This window comes from Meles meles, chromosome 10 (assembly GCF_922984935.1).
Source record: "Meles meles chromosome 10, mMelMel3.1 paternal haplotype, whole genome shotgun sequence".
NCBI classification, from domain to species: domain Eukaryota; kingdom Metazoa; phylum Chordata; class Mammalia; order Carnivora; family Mustelidae; genus Meles; species Meles meles.
In genome coordinates this window covers 12742943-12766483 of record NC_060075.1, presented here as the reverse complement: position 1 = coordinate 12766483, position 23541 = coordinate 12742943, and the positions used below count along the sequence as shown (strand labels likewise).

General features: G+C 38.7%; 1 protein-coding gene across 1 annotated transcript; it reads left to right on the top strand.

Moving 5' to 3' along the window:
• The first annotated feature begins 21864 nt into the window (after nt 1-21864).
• Nucleotides 21865-22809, top strand: LOC123951480 (olfactory receptor 9A4). The gene has a single exon (XM_046020240.1). It carries the CDS (start codon nt 21865-21867, stop codon nt 22807-22809), a length of 945 nt encoding a protein of 314 aa, XP_045876196.1.
• The last annotated feature ends 732 nt before the right edge of the window (nt 22810-23541 follow it).

Here is a 23541-nt window from a genome sequence, read left to right as displayed (position 1 = left end):
GTTCCAAAAAATTGAAGCAGAAGGAAAACTTCCAGACTCTTTTTATGAAGCCAGCATTACCCTGATCCCCAAACCAGGCAAAGACCCTACCAAAAAGGAGAATTTCAGACCAATATCACTGATGAATATGGATGCAAAGATTCTCAACAAGATCCTAGCAAACAGGATCCAGCAGCACATTAAAAAGATTATCCACCATGACTAGGTGGGATTCATCCCTGGGTTGCAAGGTTGGTTCAACATTCGCAAATCAATCAATGTGATAGAACAAATCAATAAGAGAAGAGAGAAGAACCACATGGTCCTCTCAATTGATGCAGAAAAAGCATTTGACAAAATCCAGCATCCGTTCCTGATTAAAACTCTTCAAAGTATCGGGATAGAGGGAACATTCCTGAACTTCATAAAATCTATCTATGAAAGAACCACAGCAAATATCATCCTCAATGGGAAAAAGCTTGCAGCCTTCCTATTGAGATCAGGAACACGACAAGGATGCCCACTCTCACCACTCTTGTTCAACATAGTATTAGAAGTCCTAGCAACGGCAATCAGACAACAAAGAGAAATAAAAGGTATCCAAATTGGCAAGGAAGAAGTCAAACTCTCTCTCTTCGAAGATGACATGATTCTTTATATGGAAAACCCCAAAGACTCCACCCCCAAACTACTAGAACTCATACAGCAATTCAGTAACGTGGCAGGATACAAAGTCAATGTACAGAAATCAGTGGCTTTCTTATACACTAAGAATGAAAATACAGAAAGGGAAATTAGAGAATTGATTCCATTTACTATAGCACCAAGAACCATAAGATACCTGGGAATAAACCTAACCAAAGAAGTAAAGGATCTGTACTCGAGGAACTACAGAACACTCATGAAAGAAATTGAAGAAGTCACAAAAAGATGGAAGACTGTTCCATGCTCTTGGATTGGAAAAATAAACATTGTTAAAATGTCTATATTGCCTAGAGCAATTTATACTTTTAATGCCATTCCGATCAAAATTCTACTGATATTTTTCAAAGAGCTGGAGCAAATAATCCTAAAATTTGTATGGAATCAGAAGAGACCCCGAATTGCTAAGGAAATGTTGAAAAACAAAAACAAAACTGGCGGCATCACGTTACCTGATTTCAAGCTTTACTACAAAGCTGTGATCACCGGGGTACCTGGCTGGGGGTTAAGCCTCTGCCTTCGGCTCGGGTTGTGATCTCAGGGTCCTGGGATCGAGCCCTGCATCAGGCTCTCTGCTCAGCAGGGAGCCTGCTTCCTCCTCTCTCTCTGTCTGCCTCTCTGCCTACCTGTGATCTCTCTCTCTGTCAAACAAATAAATAAAATCTTAAAAAAAAAAAAAAGCTGTGATCCCAAGACATCATGGTACTGGCATAAAAACAGACACATAGACCAGTGGAACAGAGTAGAGAGCCCAGATATGGGCCCTCGACTCTATGGTGAAATAATCTTCGACAAAACAGGAAAAAATATACAGTGGAAAAAAGACAGTCTCTCCAATAAATGGTGCTGTGAAAACTGGACAGCGATATGTAGAAGAATGAAACTCGACCATTCTCTTACACCATACACAAAGATAAACTTGAAATGGATAAAAGACCTCAACATGAGACAGGAATCCATCAGAATCCTAGAGAAGAACATAGGCAGTAACCTCTTCGAAATCAGCCACAGCAACTTCTGCAAAAATGATCTTTTGGGACTTCATCAAGATCAAAAGCTTCTGCACAGCAAAGGAAACAGTCAAGAAAACAAAAAGGCAATGCACGGAAGGGGAGAAGATATTTGCAAACGACAGTACAGACAAAAGGTTGATATCTAGGGTCTATAAAGAACTCCTCAAACTCAACACACACAAAACAGTTAATCTTATCAAAAAAGGGACAGAAGATAGGATGTCATTCAAAACAGAGGAGAGATAAAAATTTTCCAGGACAAACAGAAACTAAAAGAATTTGTGATCAACAAATGAACCTTACAGGGGATTACACACACACACACACACACACACACACACACACACACACACACACATCTCCTGTAAAATTATATATATATATATATAAAATTTCATGTTCAGTTAGCCAACAAATAGTACATCATTAGGTTTTGAGGTAGTGTTCAATGATTTTTAGTTGTGTATAATACCCAGTGATCATCAAAATATATACCCTCCTTGATACCCATCAACTGGCTACTGCATCTCCCCACCACCCCTCCCTTCTGTAATCCTCAGTTTATTTCCCAGAGTCCTGAGTCTCTCATGGTTTGTCTCCCTCTCTGATTTCTTCCCCTTCAGTTTTCCCTCCCTTCCCCATGGTCTCCCGTTCTATTCCTTATGTTCCACATAAGAGTGAAACCATATGATAATTGGTTTTCTCTTTTTGACTTATTTCCTTTAGCATAATTTCCTCCAGCTGCATCCATGTTTATACAAATGGGTATTCATCCTTTCTGATGGCTGAATAATATTCCATTGTATATATGTACCATTAGCTGTCAGGGAACTACAAATCAAAACCACAGTGAGATATCACCTTACACTAGTTGGAATGGCAAAAATTAACAAGGTGGGAAACAACAGTTGTTGGCGAGGACGCAGAGAAAGGGGAACTCTCTTACATTGTTGGTAAAAATGCGAACTTGTATAGCCACCCTGGGAAACAGCATGGAAGTTCCTCAGGATGTTAACAATAGAGCTACACTATGACCCAGCAATTGCACTACTAGGTATTTACGCCAAAGATAGAAATGTAGTGATCCAAAAGGGCATCTGCACCCCAATATTTATAGCAGCAATGTCCACAGTAGCCAAACTGTGGAAAGTGCCAAGATGTCCTTCAACAGATGAATGGATAAAGAAGATGTGGTGTACATATATATTACTCAGGCATCAAAAAAATGAAATCTTACTATTTGCAATGACGTGGATGGAACTGGAGGGGATTATGCTACTCGAAATAAGTCAATCAGAGAAAGGCAATTAATTATATGATATAACTTATAAATGGAATTTAAGAATCAAAACAGAAGATCATAGGGGAAGAGAGGAAAAAATAGAACAAGATGAAATGAGAGAGGGAGACAAACCACAAGAGACTCTTAGTCATAGGAAACAAACTGAGGCTTGCTGGAGGGGAAGGGTGGATGGGGTAACTGGGTGATTGACATTAAGGAGAGCACATGATGTAATGAACACTGAGTATTATATAAGACTCATGAATGACTGACTCTACCTTTGAAACCAATGATACATCATATGTTAATTAATTGAATTTAAATTAAAAAATAAATAAATAAATAATAAATTTAAAACGTGTGTCCTGGGGCGCCTGGGTGGCTCAGTGGATTAGGCTGCTGCCTTCGGCTCAGGTCATGATCTCAGGGTCCTGGGATCGAGCCCCGCATCGGGCTCTCTGCTCCGCAGGGAGTCTGCTTCCTCCTCTCTCTCTGCCTGCCTCTCTGCCTACTTGTGATCTCTCTCTCTGTCAAATAAAAAAGAAAAAAAAAATTTAAAACGTGTGTCCTGTCTCACTAATTACACTGTTGGCTTTCTGAGTACAAAAACTAGATCTGATACTTCTTTGCAGCCTTTTGGGTCTCAGGCCATTGCTGCATGTTCAGTTGCATCTGTCTCTCCATTCTTCAAACCACTGGAACAGTTAGAATCTTTATGTTAAAATTCAGTAATTATCTTCTTCCAGTTGCATTGTAAAAAACAACAACAACAACAACAAATACAGCTATTTCTTGGCTTATCAAGTAGTTTTTCCTTTAGTTAATAATTGCCTTATTTTAAAATCTGCTTCAGTGGTCTCTCCTTTTTTCCTGCTTGTATGTCTTTACTGATATCATAAACCTAACAATAAATTATTCCTTGTTTTTTATGCTCTGTAGGCCTTCTTACTTGGTTTGCTTCCAAGTTTGGATGAGGCAAACTCTTCAGCATCCCTGTAACAGAAAACTCATCTGAGGTATGCTATTTTGGATGTTTTTATTCCAGCATCATACTTTATTGTCACTTTGGCCAGATTAAAACACCTCCACACCACCCACTGGGGATGCTTTGCCTGCATATCTCCATAACTGTCCCACGGGGACCCCCGAGTACTCAGTATATCTTACCCTGGCCTCCAGAATCAATGCAGTTTGAGCTGTGGCCAAAGGCTAGTGAACATGAATGGAGACTCAGCCCAAAGCTGCAGGCCAAAGAGAATCCACAACTTTTTTTTTTTTTTTAAGATTTTATTTGACAGATAGAGATCACAAGTAGGCAGAGAGACAGGCAGAAAGAGGAGGAAGCAGGCCCCCTGCTGAGTGGAGGGTCCATGCAGGGCTCGATCCCAGGACCATGGGATCATGACCTGAGCCGAAGGCAGAGGCTTTAACCCACTGAGCCACCGAGGCGCCCCGAGAATCCACAAACTTGAGCATTAGTTTCTTCCTTTGGGAAAGGAAAAGGGAGGTTGTTAGCACCTGGTCTGGTGCAGTGCATGGTTTAGAAGACAAACAAGCTTAAGCATTTGGCCACAAGAGGGCTCAAGAAGGAAGTGTAGGGGCGCCTGGGTGGCTCAGCGGGTTAAAGCCTCTGCCTTCGGCTCAGGTCATGATCCCAGCGTCCTGGGATCGAGCCCCGCATCGGGCTCTCTGCTTGGCTGGGAGCGTGCTTACTCCTCTCTCTCTCTCTGCCTGCCTCTCTGCCTACTTGTAATCTCTATCTATCAAAAAAAATAAATCCAAAAAAAAAAAAAAAAAGAAGGAAGTGTAATCCATACAAGTTCTGAAAATCCTCTAAATCACTAGAGTCACTTGGAATCACTAGCTGGGCTGCTAGAAGGTCTTTTTCTCCTGATGTCGGTCAGTCATTTATCCAATCCCTTAACCCATGAATGAAAAATGAAATATTATTCCACCATAAAAAAGGGAATCTCATCGTTTTTCAACAACATAAATAGCAAGATAGCGATGTGGCTAAACCTTGAGGGCATTACCCCAAGTGAAATGAGTCAGATGGAGAAAGACAAATATTGTACAATCTCACCTACTCTTGGAATTTAAAAATCCGAACTCATGGAATATAGAATAGACTGGTAGTTGTCAGGGGCTGGGGAATGGGGGAAATCTGGATATTAGTCAAAGGGTATAAACCCTTGGTTCTAAGATGCTTGAAGACTGGGATCCAACATACAGCTTCGTGACTACGGTAAACTACATGGCATTGTATACTTGAAAGTTGCTAATAAAATAGTTCTTAAATATTCTCATTACAAAATAAAAAGTAATTATGTGAGGTGTTGGATGTGTTAACTACTTTATTATGGAAATCAATTCACAGGATACATGCGCATCAAATTATTCATGTTTGCATAATTACACAGAGAAAAGTCTGGAAGGCAACATAGGTAACATTACCAACTTGGTTGTTAGGAATAGGAGTGGGAGAAGTATTTTTTATTGCATAGGTTTTTTTTCCCCAAAGATGTATTTATGTATGAAAGGGAGCAAGAGAGAGAGAGAGAGAGAGAGTGAGCCAGGGTTGGAGCAGAGGGAGAAGGACAAGTGGACTCTGCTGAGCATGGAGCCAGATGTGGAGCTCATCTCAGGACTACCTAAGCCAAAACCAGGGTGCTTAAGCGACTGAGCCACTCAGGCCCCCCTATTGCATAGTGTTTTCTATTGTTTTGGTATGTGCTTCTTGAGAATGTATTAGGAATGAGATTCTGTATTATCAATTTAAAAATAAAGGAAGTAAAAATACTCTGTTTTTCCAGTGTCTTAGGGTTAACTAAACTCCTACTTTTAAGTGCCTGGAAAGTTTGATTGCTTATGCAAATGTCTCATTATTTTTTAGCAGATGAGTATTTACTTAAGTCCAAATATTCTATATAATTTCTGTTTAGCTGAATGTAGAAAATGGGATAAAAATAGGGGAGGGGAAATGGAGTTTCACATTTTTCTACCTGTGCCTTTGGTCAATTTGTGATGACATACAGGGATTCTTCAGACATTGAGAGGACTTATCCAATCTTATATGCATGTTGGAAATATATTTTATCAGTCTAGTTTTGTCTTTTATTTTTTTAAAAGGCTTTTAAAAATTTTAATTCTAGTATAGTTAACACACAGTGTTATATTAGTTTCAGGTGTACAAGATAGTGATTCAGTGCTTCTATACATTTCTCAGTGCTCATCACAAGTGTACTCATGATCCCCTCCACCCATTTCACTCATCCCCCTACCAGTTTGCTTTCTCTAGTTAAGAGTCCACTTGTTGGTTTATCTCATTTTTTCTCTGTTTTCTTTCTTACATTCCAAATATAAGTGAAATCATATGGTATTATTCTTTCCCTGACTTATTTCACATAGCATTTTACTCTCTAGATCCATACATGCTCGTGCAAATATCAAGATTTCATTCTTTTTATGACAGTATATTCCATTATACATATATGCTTCTGAACATATGTATTATATAAGTGTATATATATACATGCATATATGTTTCTTTGTCAGTATACAGATATCTTTATGTCTCTCTTTATATTATATATATATATACTTCTTTTTTTATCGCTTCATTTATGGATAGACACAAGGGCTGCTTCCAAAATTTGGCTGTTGTAAATAATACTATAATAAACATAGGGATGCATATATCTTTTTGAATTAGTGTTTTAGTTTTCTTTAGGTTAATACATAGTAGTGAAATTACTGGGTCATATGGTAATTTTATCTTTAATTTTTTGAGGAACCTCCATACTGTTTTCCACAGTGGCTGCACCAGTTTGCATTCCCACCAACATTGCCAGAAGGTTCCTTTTCCTCCACATCCTCACCAACACTTGTTTTTTCTTGTTTCTTATTTTAGCCATTCTGACAAGTGTGAGGTGTATCTCCTTGTAGGTTGATTTCTATTTCCCTGATATAAGTGATGCTGAACATCTTTTCATATGTCTGTTGACCATCTGTATATTTTCTTTAGAGAAATGTCTGTTCAAGTCTTCTGTCCATTTTTAATTTTTACTTTTTTATTATTCTGTTTAATTAGCCAACATGTAATACATCATTAGTCTTTGATGTAGTGCTCAATGATTCATTAATGCATATAACACCCAGTACTCATCACAACACCTGCCCTCCTTAATACCCATCAACTGGCTACCCCATCCCACCACCCACCTCTCTTGTGTAACCCTTGGTTTGTTTCCCAGAATCCAGAGTCTCTCATGGTTTGTGTCCCTCTCTTATTACTTCCCATTTTTCTCTCCCTTCCCCTATGGTCCTTCACACTATTCCTTATGTTTCACATATGAGTGAAACCATATGATAATTATCTTTCTTTCTTTGGTTTATTTCACTTAACATAATCCCCTCCAGTTCCATCCATGTCGATGCAATGGGTAGGTATTCATCATTTCTGATGGCTGGTAATATTCCATTATATATATGAACCACATCTTCTTTATGCATTCATCTGTTGAGGCACATTTTGGCTCATTGCACAGTTTGGCTATTGTGGACATTTCTGCTATGAACACTGGGATGCATGTGCACCTTCTTTTCACTACATCTGTATCTTTGGGGGTAAATACCTGGTAGTGCAATTACTGGATAGTAGGGTAGCTCTATTTTTAACTTTTTGAGGAACCTCCATACTGTTTTCCAGGGTCGCCGCACCAGCTTGCATTCCCACCAGCAGTGTAAGAGGTTTCCCCTTTCTCCATACCCTTGCCAGAATTTGTTTCCCGTCTTGTTAATTCTGCCCATTTTTTAATTAGATTATTTGTTCTTTGGGTGTTGAGTTTTAAAATTCTTTGTACATATTGGAAACCCACACTTTGTAGGATATGTAATTTGCTAATATATTCTCCCATTGAGTAGGTTAACTTTTAGTTTTGTTGCCTGTTTCCTTTGCTGTGCAGAGACTTTTTATTTTGTTGTTGTCCCAGTAGTGTATTTTGGCTTTTGTTTCCCTTGCCTCAGGAGACATATCTAGAAAACTGTTATTACAGTTGATGTCAGAGAAATGACTGTCTATGCTTTCCTCTAGGATTTTTATGGTTTTACGTTTTATATTTAGGTCTTTAATCCATTTTGAGTTTATTTTAATATATGGTGTATGGAAGTGGTCCAGTTTCCTTCATTCTCTCACATGTTGCTGTCCAGTTTTCCCAACACCATTTGTTGAAGAGACTGTCTCTCTCTTTGCATATAAGCATGGGTTTCTTTATTAGGTCCCTATTTTGTTCTTTTGATCTGTGAGTCTAATTTTGTGCCAGTACTGTACTGTTTTGATTACTATAGCTTTATAGTATCCCTTGAAATCTGGGATTGTGGTTCTCCTACTTTTGTTCTTCTTTTTCAAGACAGCTTTGCCTATTCAGGGTCTTTTGTGGTTCCATACAAAATCTGGATTATTTGTTTTAGTTCTCTGGAACATACTGTTAGTTTTTTTTTTTTAAACTATCTACTTTTCACTTTTTTCTTTTTTTTTAAATTTCTTTTCAGGGTAACAGAATTCATTGTTTTTGCACCACACCCAGTGCTCCATGCAATGTGTGCCCTCCATAATACCCACCACCTTGCTCCCCCAACCTCCCACCCCTCACCCCCTGCCCCTTCAAAACCTTCAAGTTGTTTTTCAGAGTCTATAGTCTCTCATGGTTCATATCCCCTTCCAATTTCTCTCAACTCCCTTCTCCTCTCCATCTCCCCATGTCCTCTGTGTTATTTGTTATGCTCTGCAAATAAGTGAAACCGTATGATAATTGACTCTCTCTGCTTGACTTATTTCACTCAGCATAATCTCTTCTAGTCCCATCCATGTTGATACAAAGGTTGGGTATTCATCCTTTCTGATGGAGGCATAATACTCCATAGTGTATATGGACCACATCTTCCTTATCCATTCATCCGTTGAAGGGCATCTTGGTTCTTTCCACAGTTTGGCCACCGTGACCATTGCTGCTATAAACATTGGGGGTACAGATGGCCCTTCTTTTCACTACATCTGTATCTTTGGGGTAAATACCCAGTAGTGCAATTGCAGTGTCATAGGGAAGCTCTATTTTTAATTTCTTAAGGAATCTCCACACTGTTCTCCAAAGTGGCTGCACCAACTTGCATTCCCACCAACAGTGTAAGAGGGTTTCCCTTTCTCCACATCCTCTCCAACACACGTTGTTTCCTGTCTTGCTAATTTTGGCCATTCTAACTGGTGTAAGGTGGTATCTCAATGTTGTTTTAATTTGAATCTCCCTGATGGCTAGTGATGATGAATATTTTTCATGTGTCTGATAGCCATTTGTATGTCTTCATTGGAGAAGTGTCTGTTCATATCTTCTGCCCATTTTTTGATATGATTATCTGTTTTGTGTGTGTTGAGTTGTGTGTGTGTGTTTTTTTTTTTTTAACTGGGATTGCAGTCAATCCCTAGATGGCTTTGGGTAGTATGGACATTCTAATATTTGTTCTTTCAACCCATGATCATGGAATATCATTCCATTTGTTTGTGTCCTCATCAATTACTTTTATCAGTGTTTTAGAATTTTCAGAGTACAGGTCTTTGACCTCCTGGGTTAAGTTTTTTCCTAGCTATTAATATTTTTGGTGCAAATGATGGGATTGTTTTCTTAATTTCTCTCTGCTACTTGATTATGATATCTAGAAATGCAGTGAATTTCTGTATATTGATATATCTTGCAATCTTACTGAATTCATTTATCAGTTGCTAGTTTTGGGGGGTCTTTAGGGGTTTGTGTATTTAGTATCATGTCATCTGCAAATAGTGAAAGTTTGACTTCTTTTTGACCAGTTTGGATGCCTTTTATTTCTTTTCTTGTCTGATTGCTCTGGCTAGAACTTCCAGTACTATGTTGAATAAAGGTGGTGAGAGTGGACATTGTCTTGTTCCTGACCTTAGGAGTAAATTCTCAGTTTTCCACCATTAAGTCTGATGTGAGTTGTGGTTCTTTCATATATGGCCTTTGTTATATGGAGATACATTCTCTCTGGACCTACTTTGTTGAGAGTTTTTATCATGAATGGATATTGTACTTTGTCAAATGCTTTTTCTGCATCTTTTGAAATGACCATATAGTTTTTGTCCTTTCTCATGTAGAAGTGATGTATTACATTGATGGATTTGCAAAGATTCAACCACTTTGGATCCTAGGAGTAAATCCCACTTGATCATGGTGAGTTTTGTTTTTAAGATAATGTTAGATTTCAAGGGGCACCTGGGTGGCTCAGTGAGTTAAAGCCTCTGCCTTCAACTCAGGTCATGATCCCAGGGATCAAGGCCCACATCGGGCTCTCTGCTTAGCAGGGAGCCTGCTTCCCCCTCTCTCTGCCTGCCTCTCTGCCTACTTGTGGTCTCTGTCTGTCAAATAAATAAAAATCTTTAAAAAAAAAGATAATGTTAGATTTCATATGCTAATATTTTTCTGAGGATTTTTGCACCTATGTTCATCAGAGATATTCACCGGTAGTTCTCTCTTTTTTTGTAGTGTCTTTTGTAGTGTCTTTATCTGTTTTGGTATCATGGAAATGCTGGCCCCATAGAATGCATTTTGAAGTTTTCCTTTGGCTTCGAGTTTTTGGAATATTTTGAGAAGCATAGGTTCTTATCTTGCTTTAAATGTTTGTTAAAATTTACTTGTGAAACTCTCTGGTCCTGGACTTTTGTTTTTTGGGACTTTTTTGATTACTGATTCAATTTCATTGCTGGTAATCAGTCTATTCAAATTTTCTATTTCTTCTTAATTCAGTTTTGGGTGGTTATGTTCTAGGTATTTATCCTTTCTTCTAGGGGGTCCAATTTGTTGACATATAATTTTCATAATATTCTCTTCTAATGCTTTGTATTTCTGTGCTGTTGGTTATTTCTCTTCTTTCATTTTTTATTTTATTTGAGTTCTCTCTCTCTCTCTCTCTCTTTCTCTCCACCTCTTCCTCCCTCCCACCCTTTCTCTTTTTCAGTTGGTCTTGTTAAAGATTTATCAATTTTGCTGATCTATTCAAAGGATCAGCTTGTGGTTTCATTGGTCTGTTGTATGATTATTTAGTTTCTATTTCATTTATTTCTGTTCTAATCTTTTTTTCTTTTCCTTCCTTCTCCTTCCTTCCTTCCTTCCTCCTGTTCTTTGGTTTATTTGGTCTTCATTTTCTAGCTCTTTTAGGTGTAAAGTTAAGTTGTTTGAGATTTTTCTTGCTTTTTGAGATAAACCTGTATTGCTACTAACTGGGGTCTTTGCTGCTTCCCAGAGATTTTTGGACTGTTGTGTTTTCATTTTCATTTGTGTCCTTGTATTTTTTAATTTTTTCTTTGATTCTTTTCTTGACCCATTCATGGTCTGGGAGCATCTTATTTAACCCCATGTATTTGTGTCCTTTCTAGATTTTTTCTTGTGGTTGATTACTAGTTTCGTAGTATTGTGGTCAGAAAAGATGCATGGTATGACTTCATTCTTTTGAGACTTGTTGTGTGACCTCATGTGATCCATTCTGGAAAATGTTCTATGTGCATTTCAAGGTTTTAAAAAATATATTTGATGGGTAGATGAGAGAGAGAGAGGGATAAATATATATATAGAGAGAGAACAGGGGAGAGGCAGATGGAGATGGAGAGGTACAGAGAGAATTTCAAGCAGACCCCCTGCTGAGCATGGAGTCCAAAGCAGGGCTCAATTTCATGACCCCAAGATTATGATCTGAGGTGAAATCAAGAGTCAGATGCTTAACTAACTGAGCCACCAGGTACCCCTCTATATGCATTTTAAACAGATGTGTATTTTGCTGTTTTAGGATGGAATGCGCTGAATATATCTGTTTAGATTTATCTAGTCTTTTTTTTTTCTTCATTCGTTTATTTGTTTATTTACAGCATAACAGTGTTCATTGTTTTGGCATCACACCCAGTGCTCCATGCAGTATGTGCCCTCCCTATTACCCACCACCTGGTTCCTCAACCTCCCACCCCCCCCCCCTTCAAAACCCTCTGGTTGTTTTTCAGAGTCCATAGTCTCTCATGGTTCATCTCCCTTTCCAGTTTCCCTCAACTCCCTCTCCTCTCCATCTCCCCATGTCCTACATGTTATTTGTTATGCTCCACAAATAAGTGAGACCATATGATACTTGACTCTCTCTGCTTGACTTATTTCGCTCAGCATAATTTCTTCCAGTATGGGAGAAGATATTTGCAAATGACAGTACAGACAAAAGGTTGATATCCAGGATCTATAAAGAACTTCTCAAACTCAACACACACAAAACAGATAATCATATCGAAAAATGGGCAGAAGATATGAACAGACACTTCTCCAACGAAGACATACAAATGGCTATCAGACACATGAAAAAATGTTCATCATCACTAGCCATCAGGGAGATTCAAATTAAAACAACATTGAGATACCACCTGACACCAGTTAGAATGGCCAAAATTAGCAAGACAGGAAACAACGTGTGTTGGAGAGGATGTGGAGAAAGGGGAACCCTCTTACACTGTTGGTGGGAATGCAAGTTAGTGCAGCCACTTTGGAGAACAGTGTGGAGACTCCTGAAGAAATTAAGAATAGAGCTTCCCTATGACCCTGCAATTGCACTGCTGGGTATTTACCCCAAAGATACAGATGTAGTGAAAAGAAGGGCCATCTGTACCCCAATGTTTATAGCAGCAATGGTCACGGTGGCCAAACTGTGGAAAGAACCACGATGCCCTTCAACGGATGAATGGATAAGGAAGATGTGGTCCATATACACAATGGAGTATTATGCCTCCATCAGAAAGGATGAATACCCAACTTTTGTAGCAACATGGACGGGACTGGAAGAAATTATGCTGAGCGAAATAAGTCAAGTAGATTTATCTAGTCTAATGTGCCATTCAAAGTCACTGTTTCCTTGTTGATTTTCTGTTTGGATATTCTATCCATTGATGTAAGTGAGACATTAAAGTCCCCAACTATTATTGTATTATTATCAAATACTTCCTGTATTTTTGTTAATAGCTGCTTATTATATTGGGTGCTCCAATGTTGGATGCATAAATGTTTACAACTGTTATATCTTCTTGTTGGATTGTTCCTTTAATGATTATATATTGTCCTCCTTTGTCTTTTGTTATAGTCTTTGTTTTAAAGCCTATTTTGATTTGATGAGGACTGGGTGTTACGAACTATGAACTATGATTCATTGAACATTATATTAAAAAACTAATGATGTACTATACCTTGGCTAATTGAATTTAAATAAAAAAAGAGGTTTTCTAAAAAAAATAAAGTCTATTGTGTCTGATACAATTATCACTACCCTCGTTTCTTTTCACTTCATTTTGCATGAGCAATGCTTTTCTATCTTTCATTTTCTACCTGCATGTGTCTTTGGGTCTGAAATAAGTTTCTTGAAGCAGCATACAGATGAGTCTTGCTTTTTTATCCATTCCATCACCCTATGTCTTTGGATTAGAGCATTTAGTCCATTTACATTCTAAATGGACTAATTATTAATGGGTATGTACTTACTGCCATTTTGTTACTTGTTTTGTGTTTGCAGTTTTCTCTGTTGCTTTCTTCTCTTGCTGTCTTCACATATGGTTTACTGGCTTTCCGTAATGATATGTTTGGATTCCTTTCTCTTTATTTTTTGCATATATATTACTGATTATTGAATTGTCATTACCATTAGGTTTATATATAATCTGTTACACATATAGCAATCTGTGGTAAGTTGTGGTTGCTTAAGTTTGAACCCGTGCTTTATTCTTATCCCCATTCCCCTCCATTTTAGGTATATGGTGTCATATTTTACATCTTTTTATTTTGTGAATCCCTTGACTACTTTTTAAAAAATATTTTATTTATTTATTTGACAGAGAGAGATCACAAGCAGATAGAGAGGCAGGCAGAGAGAGAGAGAGGGAAGCAGGCTCCCTGCTGAGCAGAAAGCCCGATGCGGGACTCGATCCCAGGACCCCAAGATCATGACCTGAGCTGAAGGCAGAGGCTTAACCCACTGAGCCACCCAGGTGCCCCCTTGACTACTTTTTGTAATTTTTTTTACTACTTTACAATTAATTTATAATTAATTTTACTGCTTTTGTGCTTCCTACCTTTTAACTCCAGTTTATGGTCTTTCCTTCCTAATCAAAGAGTCCCCTTTCACATTTCTTGTAGGTCTGGTTTAGTAGTCATGAATTCCTTTAACTTTTGTTTATCTGGGAAACACTTTATCCTTTCTATTATTCTGAATTATAGCCTTGCTGGATCGAGTATTCTTGGTTGCAAGCTTTTTTCTTTCAGCATTTTGAATATATCATGCCACTTCTTTCAAATCTTCAACGTTTCTATTGAAAAATCAGCAGATAGCCTTGTGGGGTTTTCCCTTTTATGTAATTGTTTTCTCTTCACTTGCTGCTTTTAAAATTCTCTCTTTATCACTACTTTTTGCCATTTTAAATACCACACATATGGGTGTGGACCTCTTTGGGCTGATTATGTTGGGGGCTCTGTGTGCCTACTCAGTCTAGGTTTCTGTTTCCTTCCCAGATTCAGGAAGTTTTCAGCTATTATTTCTTCAAAGACATTTGTAATTCTTTTTCTCTCTCTTCTTCTTTTGTGATCCCTATAATGAGAATGTTATTATACTTCATGATGTTGCTGAGTTCCCTCAGTCTGTTTTTCTTTATTATTATTATTGTTGTTGTTGCTGCTGTTGTTGTTATTTTTCTCCTGTTCAGCTTGATTATTTTCCATTACTTTGTCCTCCAGATCACTGGTCTGTCTTTCTGTTTCCCGTGGTCTTCTTTTTATTGCATCCATATATTCTTTCAACTACTGAGTTCTTCATCACTGGCCAGTTATTTTTATATTTTTCATCTCTTTGCTAAGAGTCTCATGGAGGTCCTCTATTCTTTTCTCAAGTCCAGTGAGGATCTTAATAACCTTCACTCCAAATTCTTTATCGTACATATTACTTACCTGTGTTTCATTTAGCTCTCTTGCTGTGATTTTCTCCTGTCCTTTCATTTGGGACACATTCCTGTTTCCTTTGTCTAACTCTTCTGCCTTTCCTTGTATTAGGAGGGTCCACTATGTCTCCTGTTCTATTTTGTTTGTTTCAGGATTTATTTATTTATTCTATATCTCCTGTTCTTGAAGTACTGGCCTTATGAAGAAGAAGTCCTGTACTGCCCTGTATGGCAATGTGTCTTCTTCATTACACATCAGAGGTGTCTTCTGTGGGTGTTAGGTACACCTTACTATTGTGGCTGAGCTGTTTTTGCTTTCAGTCTGTTCATCTACTCTCTTTGGAGAGCCATTTGCAGGAGTGTTTGGTCCCTGTGTTGTTACTGGGCCAATCTGGGGCTCTCTTGAGCTTAAGTTGAATGAGGTCACTCATTTGCCCAAATAGTGGTAACACCAAACTGCAAGGGACTTTCCCTCTTTTGTTCCTTGAGAAGCTTTTGTTGGTATATGTGGCCTGCAGTCAGACTAGGTGTTTGCCTCATATCACTGCTGGGGTGTAGTCAGATTGGTGTGTGTGGTTATCCAGATCTCTCTATTGCTGAATTTGAATTAGATTTATCAGTATGAATCACTCCTCTCTACTCCCTCCCATCCCACTCTGTGTGTGTATGTATTTTCTATGTGTTTTTTAGTGTGCTAGTTCAGAAACCAACCCCACAACAATGAGCATGTCCTTTGGTCCCAGATCATGATCCTAAGGGACCATTAAACCATAAGAAACATATGTTTTTGAAGAAATGTCTGATTCCAGGTCCGAGGAAGGAAATCAATTGGATGAGCTTGAAAAGTTTTGTCATACCAGATATCAAAGATTACTAGGGACTTTGTTTATTTATTTATTAACATATAATATATTATTTGCTTTAGGGGTACAGGTCTGTGAGTCATCAGTCTTACACAATCCACAGTACTCACCATAGCAATACCCTCCCCAATGTCCATAACCCAGCCCACCCTATCCCCCCACCCTAGACCCCTCAGCAATCCTCAGTTAGTTTCCCGAGATGAAGAGTCTCTTATGGTTTGTCTCCCTCTCCAGTCCCATCTTGTTTCATTTTTTCCCCTCCTCCAAGGCTTTATAACAGATGGAACTGTGAGTCTTAGACTTTATTTAACTAGGAGATTCTAACAAAATTAGCAATCATGTTGGACAAAAAGAGGGATAAACCAAGAAATGAACTCTTAATTATAGAGAAAAAACTGTTGACTATCAGATGGGAGGTGGGTGGGGGGATGGGTTAAGTAGGTGATGGGTTTTAAGGGTGCAGTTGTGATGGACATGGGGTGTTGTATGTAAGTATTGAATCACTGAATTGTAGAACTGAAACTAATATTACACTATATGTTAATTAGGTGGAATTTAATAAAAACTTTTTAAAAAAAGGATGGAGGTTCTAGGGAAACTCAAAGACAGCAGGTGAGACAAAAATAAGAACAAGGTATCTAATTCATCTGAAACACCCATAGCTACAGTAAACAGTAAACACAGTCCAATTCATTTGCAGATAAACATAAGACCTCACATAGAAGCCCTATTTTCCTCAGTTCTTTTTGTCCATTATGTAATGTCCAGCTTCCATTGAAACATTACAAGGCATAGTAAAACAAACAAACAAACAAACAAAAGAAAACAAAACATGAAGAGGGCATACATGAGAACCAGACTCATATATCGTAGAAATGTTGAAATGATCAGACTGGGATTCTAAAATAAGTGTATGTTTGGATAGTACATGAAAAATAGTACATAAAAGCTAATGATGTACTATATGTTGGCTAATTGCACTTAATCAAAATAAATAAATAAATAAAAATAAATAAAATAACTGTATGTTTAAGAAGCTAAGGACTCTAGTAGAAGAGTAGACAAAATGCAGGAGCCAATGGATAATATCTGTAGAGCAGTGGAATCTATGAGAAAGAATAAAAATGAAGTGGTAAAAAAAGGTAGAAAAAAATTAAGAATGGCTTTAATGAACTCAGCAAACATGTACATTGTTGAGGAAAAAATTAGTGAGCGTTGTGATATGTCATTAGAAACTTCCAGAATTGAAATGTAAAGTAAAGGATGAATGAAAAAGATAAAACAGAGTATCTAAGAGTTTTGGAATAATTACAGAAGGCATATCTATGTGTCATGGGGATATGAGGAAGAACAAACAAACAATTAGAATAATGACTGAAAACTTTCTATAGATAATGAGGGGGAAAAAGAGAGAGAGAGAGAGACAAGCCAAGAAACAGATGCTTAACTATGAGAACAGACCATCAAAACACCTGAATTCAACAGCTAGATTGGTCTGTGGGGGGATTGGTAAAGTTGGTTTTGGGGATTAAGGAGAGCACTTGTGATGATCAGGGGTTGATATATGGAAGTGCTGACTCACTATATTGCACACCTGAAACCAGTATTACACTCTATGTTAAGTGATAATTAAATAAAAACTAAAAAACAAGAAATCATAAATTAATGCAATTTTTTGAGAGTGATTTGATAACAGCTAAGAATTTAATACAATTAAAAGAAATTGGGGGTGCCTGGGTGGCTCAGTGGGTTAAAGCCTCTGCCTTCGGCTCAGGTCATGATCCCAAGGTCCTGGGATGGAGCCCCACATCCGACTCTCTGCTCAGCGGGGAGCCTGCTTCCTCCTCTCTCTCTCTCTGCCTGCTTCTCTGCCTACTTGTGATCTCTCTCTGTCAAATAAATAAATAAAATCTTAAAAAAAAAAGAAATTGGAGGGGGAGATGAACCATGAGAGACTATGGACTCTGGAAAACCATCTGAGGGTTTTGGAGGGGTGGGAGGTGGGAGGAGGGAAGGCTCACCATGGGTGAGCCTGGTGGTGGCTATTATGGAGGGCACGTATTGCATGGAACATTGGTTGTGTACATAAACAACGAATTCTGGAACACTGAAAAGAAATTTTAAAAAATAAATAAAAATTTTAAAAAGTTGTACAACATTTCAGATATGAGAATATTGCAAAAACAATGTAGACACGAAAAATTGGAGAAAATGAAACATTCATCAGCATGTTCATTAAATATTGATCAGTATTTTCATAAGTGAATATTAAGCCATCACTTAAAATGTGATTGATCATTTTTTAAAAAAATATTTTTATTTATTTGAGAGAGAGAGTGAGAGAGCATGAGAGGGGAGAAGGTTAGAGGGAGAAGCAGACTCTCCATGGAGCTGGGAGTCGGATGCAGGACTCCATCCTGGGAGTCTGGGATCATGACGTGAACTGAAGGCAGTCGTTCAACCAAATGAGCCACCCAGGTGCCCAACACATCATTGTTAATGTGGAAAAGTTTAATAGCCACACAAGCATGCATACACACACACACACACGCACGCATGCACGCACGCACGCGCGTGCGCACACATAAGAAGAAGAAGGTAGCAGGACAGTATATTTATTAAAATATCATTTACTTTAAAAGAATATATACAAATATTCTTGTAAACACACAGTAAAGTATTGTATGAATGCATTAGAAATTTATAATAATTTATATATACACAAATTATATACAATTATATATAATTTATAATAATTATATAATTATAATTTATAATCATATTTAGTTCTAGGAGATGGACCAGGAGCACCAAACAAATGGGGAGAGAGATATTTACACCTTACCTTATATTCTTCCATTTGATTTTAAAATTATGACCTGTGCTGAAAAATGCCATGTTTCTTAAATTGTAAAAGTGAATATTTTAAATGTGTTTTTGCTGATTTATTCAGCATCCCAGCCATCCTCACTTTTATGTAGTATTTTGTTGTTGTTGCTCTTTATTCTGAATATTGTTTCTTCACTTTCACCCCTCAATTCAGCAACACATAGAAGTGACCTGAGAGTATCTGACAATTGAGAAAGGAAATGTATGGCTGAACAACCACAGTTGGATAAATGTTGGAGGGCCTGGAATGGGCTGTGGACTTAACAGAATGTGAATTAGGCATAGGTGGCAAGTCCTCTGTCTCTTAGCAGGCTCTCGTAACTGTGGACAGAGGGTGTGTGGTAGAGAGTGTGCAGAGATCCTCTGTGAAAGACGTGCTTCATGAAACCTTGGTGATGAAGAAGAAGATTAAGTGGCCTCTAGGTTTTGATGTGTGTCTTTTGTAGGGATTAGAGGACTCATCAACTTGAGGGTAGCTTAGGCTCCGTAGGTATAAATGGAGTCAGGGAGAAGCACAGAGCAGATCAGGAGGCTGACCAGTCACAGCTTGGTTGTTGTGATGAGTAAGGGTCTGGGAGGAAGGCATCCTGGACATTGAGAAATTTCTGACAGGCAGTTTTTAAGTTTGCCCAGTGCACAAAAATTTCCAGGAGCTAAAACTTGATTATCTGGGCACCTGGGTGTCTCAGTCAGTTAACTGGCTGCCTTTGGCTCAGGTCATGATCCCAGGGTCCTGGGATCAAGTTCCACATCAGGTTCCCTGCTCAGTGGGGAGCCTGCTTCCCCCTTTCCCTCTACTCCTCCTCCCTGCTTGTGCTCTCTCAAATAAATAAATAAATAAAATCTTAAAGAAAAAAGTAAAACTTGATTATGCTCAGAGGGAAGAGTGAAAGTTTCTTCAGCTTTTCCTTGACTACATCCCTAGTGTGTCTCTGAGCCTGTGCAAATGATTCCTTAGTGTATAACTATCCTTGGGGACAGAAAAGGTAGAGAAAGAAAGAGGCAGAGAGAATGAGGGAGGGGGAAGATAGGTGGATTCCTCCCAGCACTACTTCTAGACTTTTCCTAAGCTCCTCTGTGTGGATGGTGTTCTTTGCCATGAGTGGAGACAGCAGGAGCTGTGCCTGTCTCCTAAGCACAGCTCTTTACTAGCCATGGGTAGTCTGGGCTGATGCCTGAAGAACAGTAGAACTTTCCAGCCCAGTCCCCATCTCTGGAGGTGAGTGTCTTCCAGGTATTCCCTTCAGTGAAGGACAGAGTAGAAGAGCATTATCATGAGAGGGTCTAGGCTTTGTTGCCATATAGAACAAGGATGCTTAGAGTCTGAAGAGTGGAGTAGGGGAGCTACAGAATAGATGACTCTCCATCAGATCATTGCTCTCTGGCCAAGGGCAGGTTGATGGTACCTAGTACTGGCAATGGGCGTACTCTGTGGCATCATCCAAGTCTGTGTTCTTTCATTTTTCATTCTGTCTTTCTTATATCTGCTTGCCATCTTGTTGGGGCTCTCCTGGAAGACAGAATGCAGACTGACTGGGCGGTGCTTTGGAGAAGAGTGAATGGAGGGAAAGGTAGTCAGGTTGGATACTTTTTGTTTCTTCTTTGATCTATTAATTGATATATTTATTCAAAAATATTTATAGAATATATACTTTGTCAGAGTCTGTTCTTGTCACAGGTGGTAATACACGAAATGCAAAGAAGTTGCTTCAAGGTACTTCATTCTAATGTGGGGTTTTGATGATAAAGTAAGAAACCAATGCATACTACGATTTGAGGTATTGATGAGAGCCAACAGAAAGAAAAATACAGCCTAAAGAGGTTAGAGAGTGAAACTGTGCATGTATTGTTTTGGAGAGGATGAGGGGGAAAGGGTCTGTGGAGAGGATATCTTTGAGCAAAAACCTGCATGTGGAGAGGGAAGGAGCCCAGTTCTCCTGAGGAACTGTGTATGATCTATATTGGTGTCTTCTATCATTTTTGCATACCCTAGGGCTCCGGAGAAAATGGAAGTTCCTAGATAATTAGATGTGCTCTTTGGAATTTTCCAAGTTACTCAATGGGACTGACCCCGTGGCAGTTTGGTTAGAGGGATGGGCTGCCCATTTGGAGGTCTTGTGTCCCTACTGGAAGTAGAGATTTGAGACCTGGGGAATATGGAGGATTTTGCCTCTATATCACAGGTGTTTTCTTGTCTTCTGGTCCTAGGGTGGATACTGGAGTACAGATAGAATTTCCTTTTGGACCCTTCCCTCCCTGGTGTCAATTACTGGCCAGCGGAATCAAGATATAAGAGTTAGAGGTCACTAATGGAGAGCTGGGGAAGCTTTTCCTGCTTGGAGGATATACACTCACTGAAATGAGAAATGGAGGAAGGCTTTTATCATGAGAATAAGGAGGAAGAAGTGGATAATCCCCTCCAGGGAGCCAGCTCTCCAGAAATCAGGGAAAGACTCAATATTTTTTCTCAAAATAGTTCTTTCTTATGACAATGTTCTAGAGAGTTCCCACTTCCTCACAACACAGCAAAGTTTATAATATAATTGAGGCAGAACTTAACATGAATGTAATGCAGCATCCTCTGTTAGAAGATACAAAATAACCACATCTGTATGTGATTGGCTAATATTGGGATTTGCTATTCTAATAACTGTTGAAATTAGCAGGATTTTGCAGAAATAGATAAAGGAGGCAGGAAAAACACTTCAGGGCATTTGAGATGGAAGTGTTGGTATAACTGTAGTCAGGAAAGGACAGGGTGGCATATCAGAACAGAGTTCAAGGGAGGATGGCCGGTGAACTGAGAGACCAGGGTAGAGGGTAGGTATGGTAAAGGCAGACAAGGTGTACAAGGGTAGACAAGGGTGGGTGTGTTTTCATGCCTAGGGTGTGGTGTTGGTGGCTATTGCTCATCTTCTTGGACTTTTAATTTACTTTCAAATTTATTCATGTGCTACATAAAACATTTAACACCAAGTTTGTATAGAAAGTAGTAGTAGTATGTTGTAGGTCTAGGTGTGGTCGATATTTCCTCAATTGGAGTCATCCTTTATCTTTTTGCAATCAAAAGCCTGTTTTCTCTCCTTTGCTCTTTAGATTTCACAAGGAACAAGAGCTCAGAACTAAATGTTGGGGAATCACTCTAGTGCCACTGAATTTTATCTCCTTGGCTTCCCTGGCTCCAAAGAACTACATCATCTTCTCTTTGCTACCTTCTTCTTCTTCTACTTAGTGACATTAATGGGAAACACGGTCATTATTGTGATGGTGTGTGTTGATAAACGTCTGCAGTCCCCCATGTATTTCTTCCTTGGTCATCTCTCTGCCTTGGAGATCTTGGTTACTACTATCATCGTGCCTGTGATGCTTTGGGGATTGCTTCTCCCTGGGATGCAGACAATATCTCTGGCTGCATGTGTCACACAGCTCTTCCTGTATCTTGCTGTGGGAACCACAGAGTTTGCATTGCTGGGAGTGATGGCTGTGGACCGTTATGTGGCTGTCTGTAACCCTCTGAGATACAACATCATTATGAATAACCGAACCTGCATCTGGGTGGTTGTTGTGTCATGGGTGTTTGGGTTCCTTTTTCAAATCTGGCCAGTGTATGCCACATTTCAGCTCACCTTCTGCAAATCACATGTGGTGAACAATTTCTTCTGTGACCGAGGGCAATTGCTGAAATTATCCTGCAATAATACCCTTTTCATAGAGTTTATCCTATTCTTAATGGCTATTTTTGTTCTTTTTGGTTCTTTGATCCCTACAATCATCTCCTACACCTACATCATCTCCACCATCCTCAAGATCCCCTCTGCCTCTGGGCGGAGGAAAGCCTTCTCTACATGTGCATCTCACTTCACTTGTGTCATTATTGGCTATGGCAGTTGCTTATTCCTCTATGTGAAACCCAAGCAAACACAGGCTGCAGATTACAATAGGGTTGTTTCGTTGATGGTTTCAGTGGTTACTCCTTTCCTCAACCCTTTCATCTTCACCCTCCGAAATGACAAAGTAATAAAAGCCCTTCAGGATGGAGTGAAAAGATGCTGTCAACAATTTAGTAAATAATCTTGCCTTAAGTATTGTTATGAATTCTAGAATGCTCTGATAAGTACTTACTCGTCTTTTAGCTGCGTCTTTGTCACCATCAAATAACGTGTGTGCAACAAAAGCCTTTTAAGTTATGGCTGTGGTTTTTAGCATGCTTGGTTGTTACTAAAAATTCACCTTATTATAAAGTTACACATATGGATACAGATACACATACTCTTCTGAAATTATGATATATTTCACAATAAAACTTAAAAAAAATTAAATGGAAAAATAACATGCGTGGTTTTTAAGTTTCCGAGTAAGAAAGGGTAGAAAAATTTTCTCCAACTGCAGAATGGAGTGACTACAGGATTCTAGGTCATCTAAATCATCTAAACTGTCCTGTGCTTTTGGTCCTCTGATTGTGTAAGCTTCCTGTTACTTCTCTGGCTCAAACATATTCCCTTTTCTCTCAATCTCTTCTCTCTCTTTTTAGCAGACACAACAATACTTTATTCTTTCAAGTTGGTGAATATGACATTTCTAATTTCAGTCATGGAAATGCAGACCTAAGGAGGTGCCTCTCAGACTTGAACATGTATTTCTGTCACATGGGGATCTTGTTGAAATGTACATTCTAATTCATCCGTCTGGATTCAGGCTTGATAGTCTACATTTCTAAACAGCTCCAGCTGATGTTAATGCTGTTGTAGGGGAAAGGATTTCCTCTACCCTTGATTTCCTGTCCCAAAGTTCTCTTGCCTTAGT

Coding starts and splice junctions, on each gene's coding strand:
- LOC123951480 (XM_046020240.1), top strand. CDS start 21,865: ATGTTGGGGAATCACTCTAGTGCCACTGAATTTTATCTCCTTGGCTTC.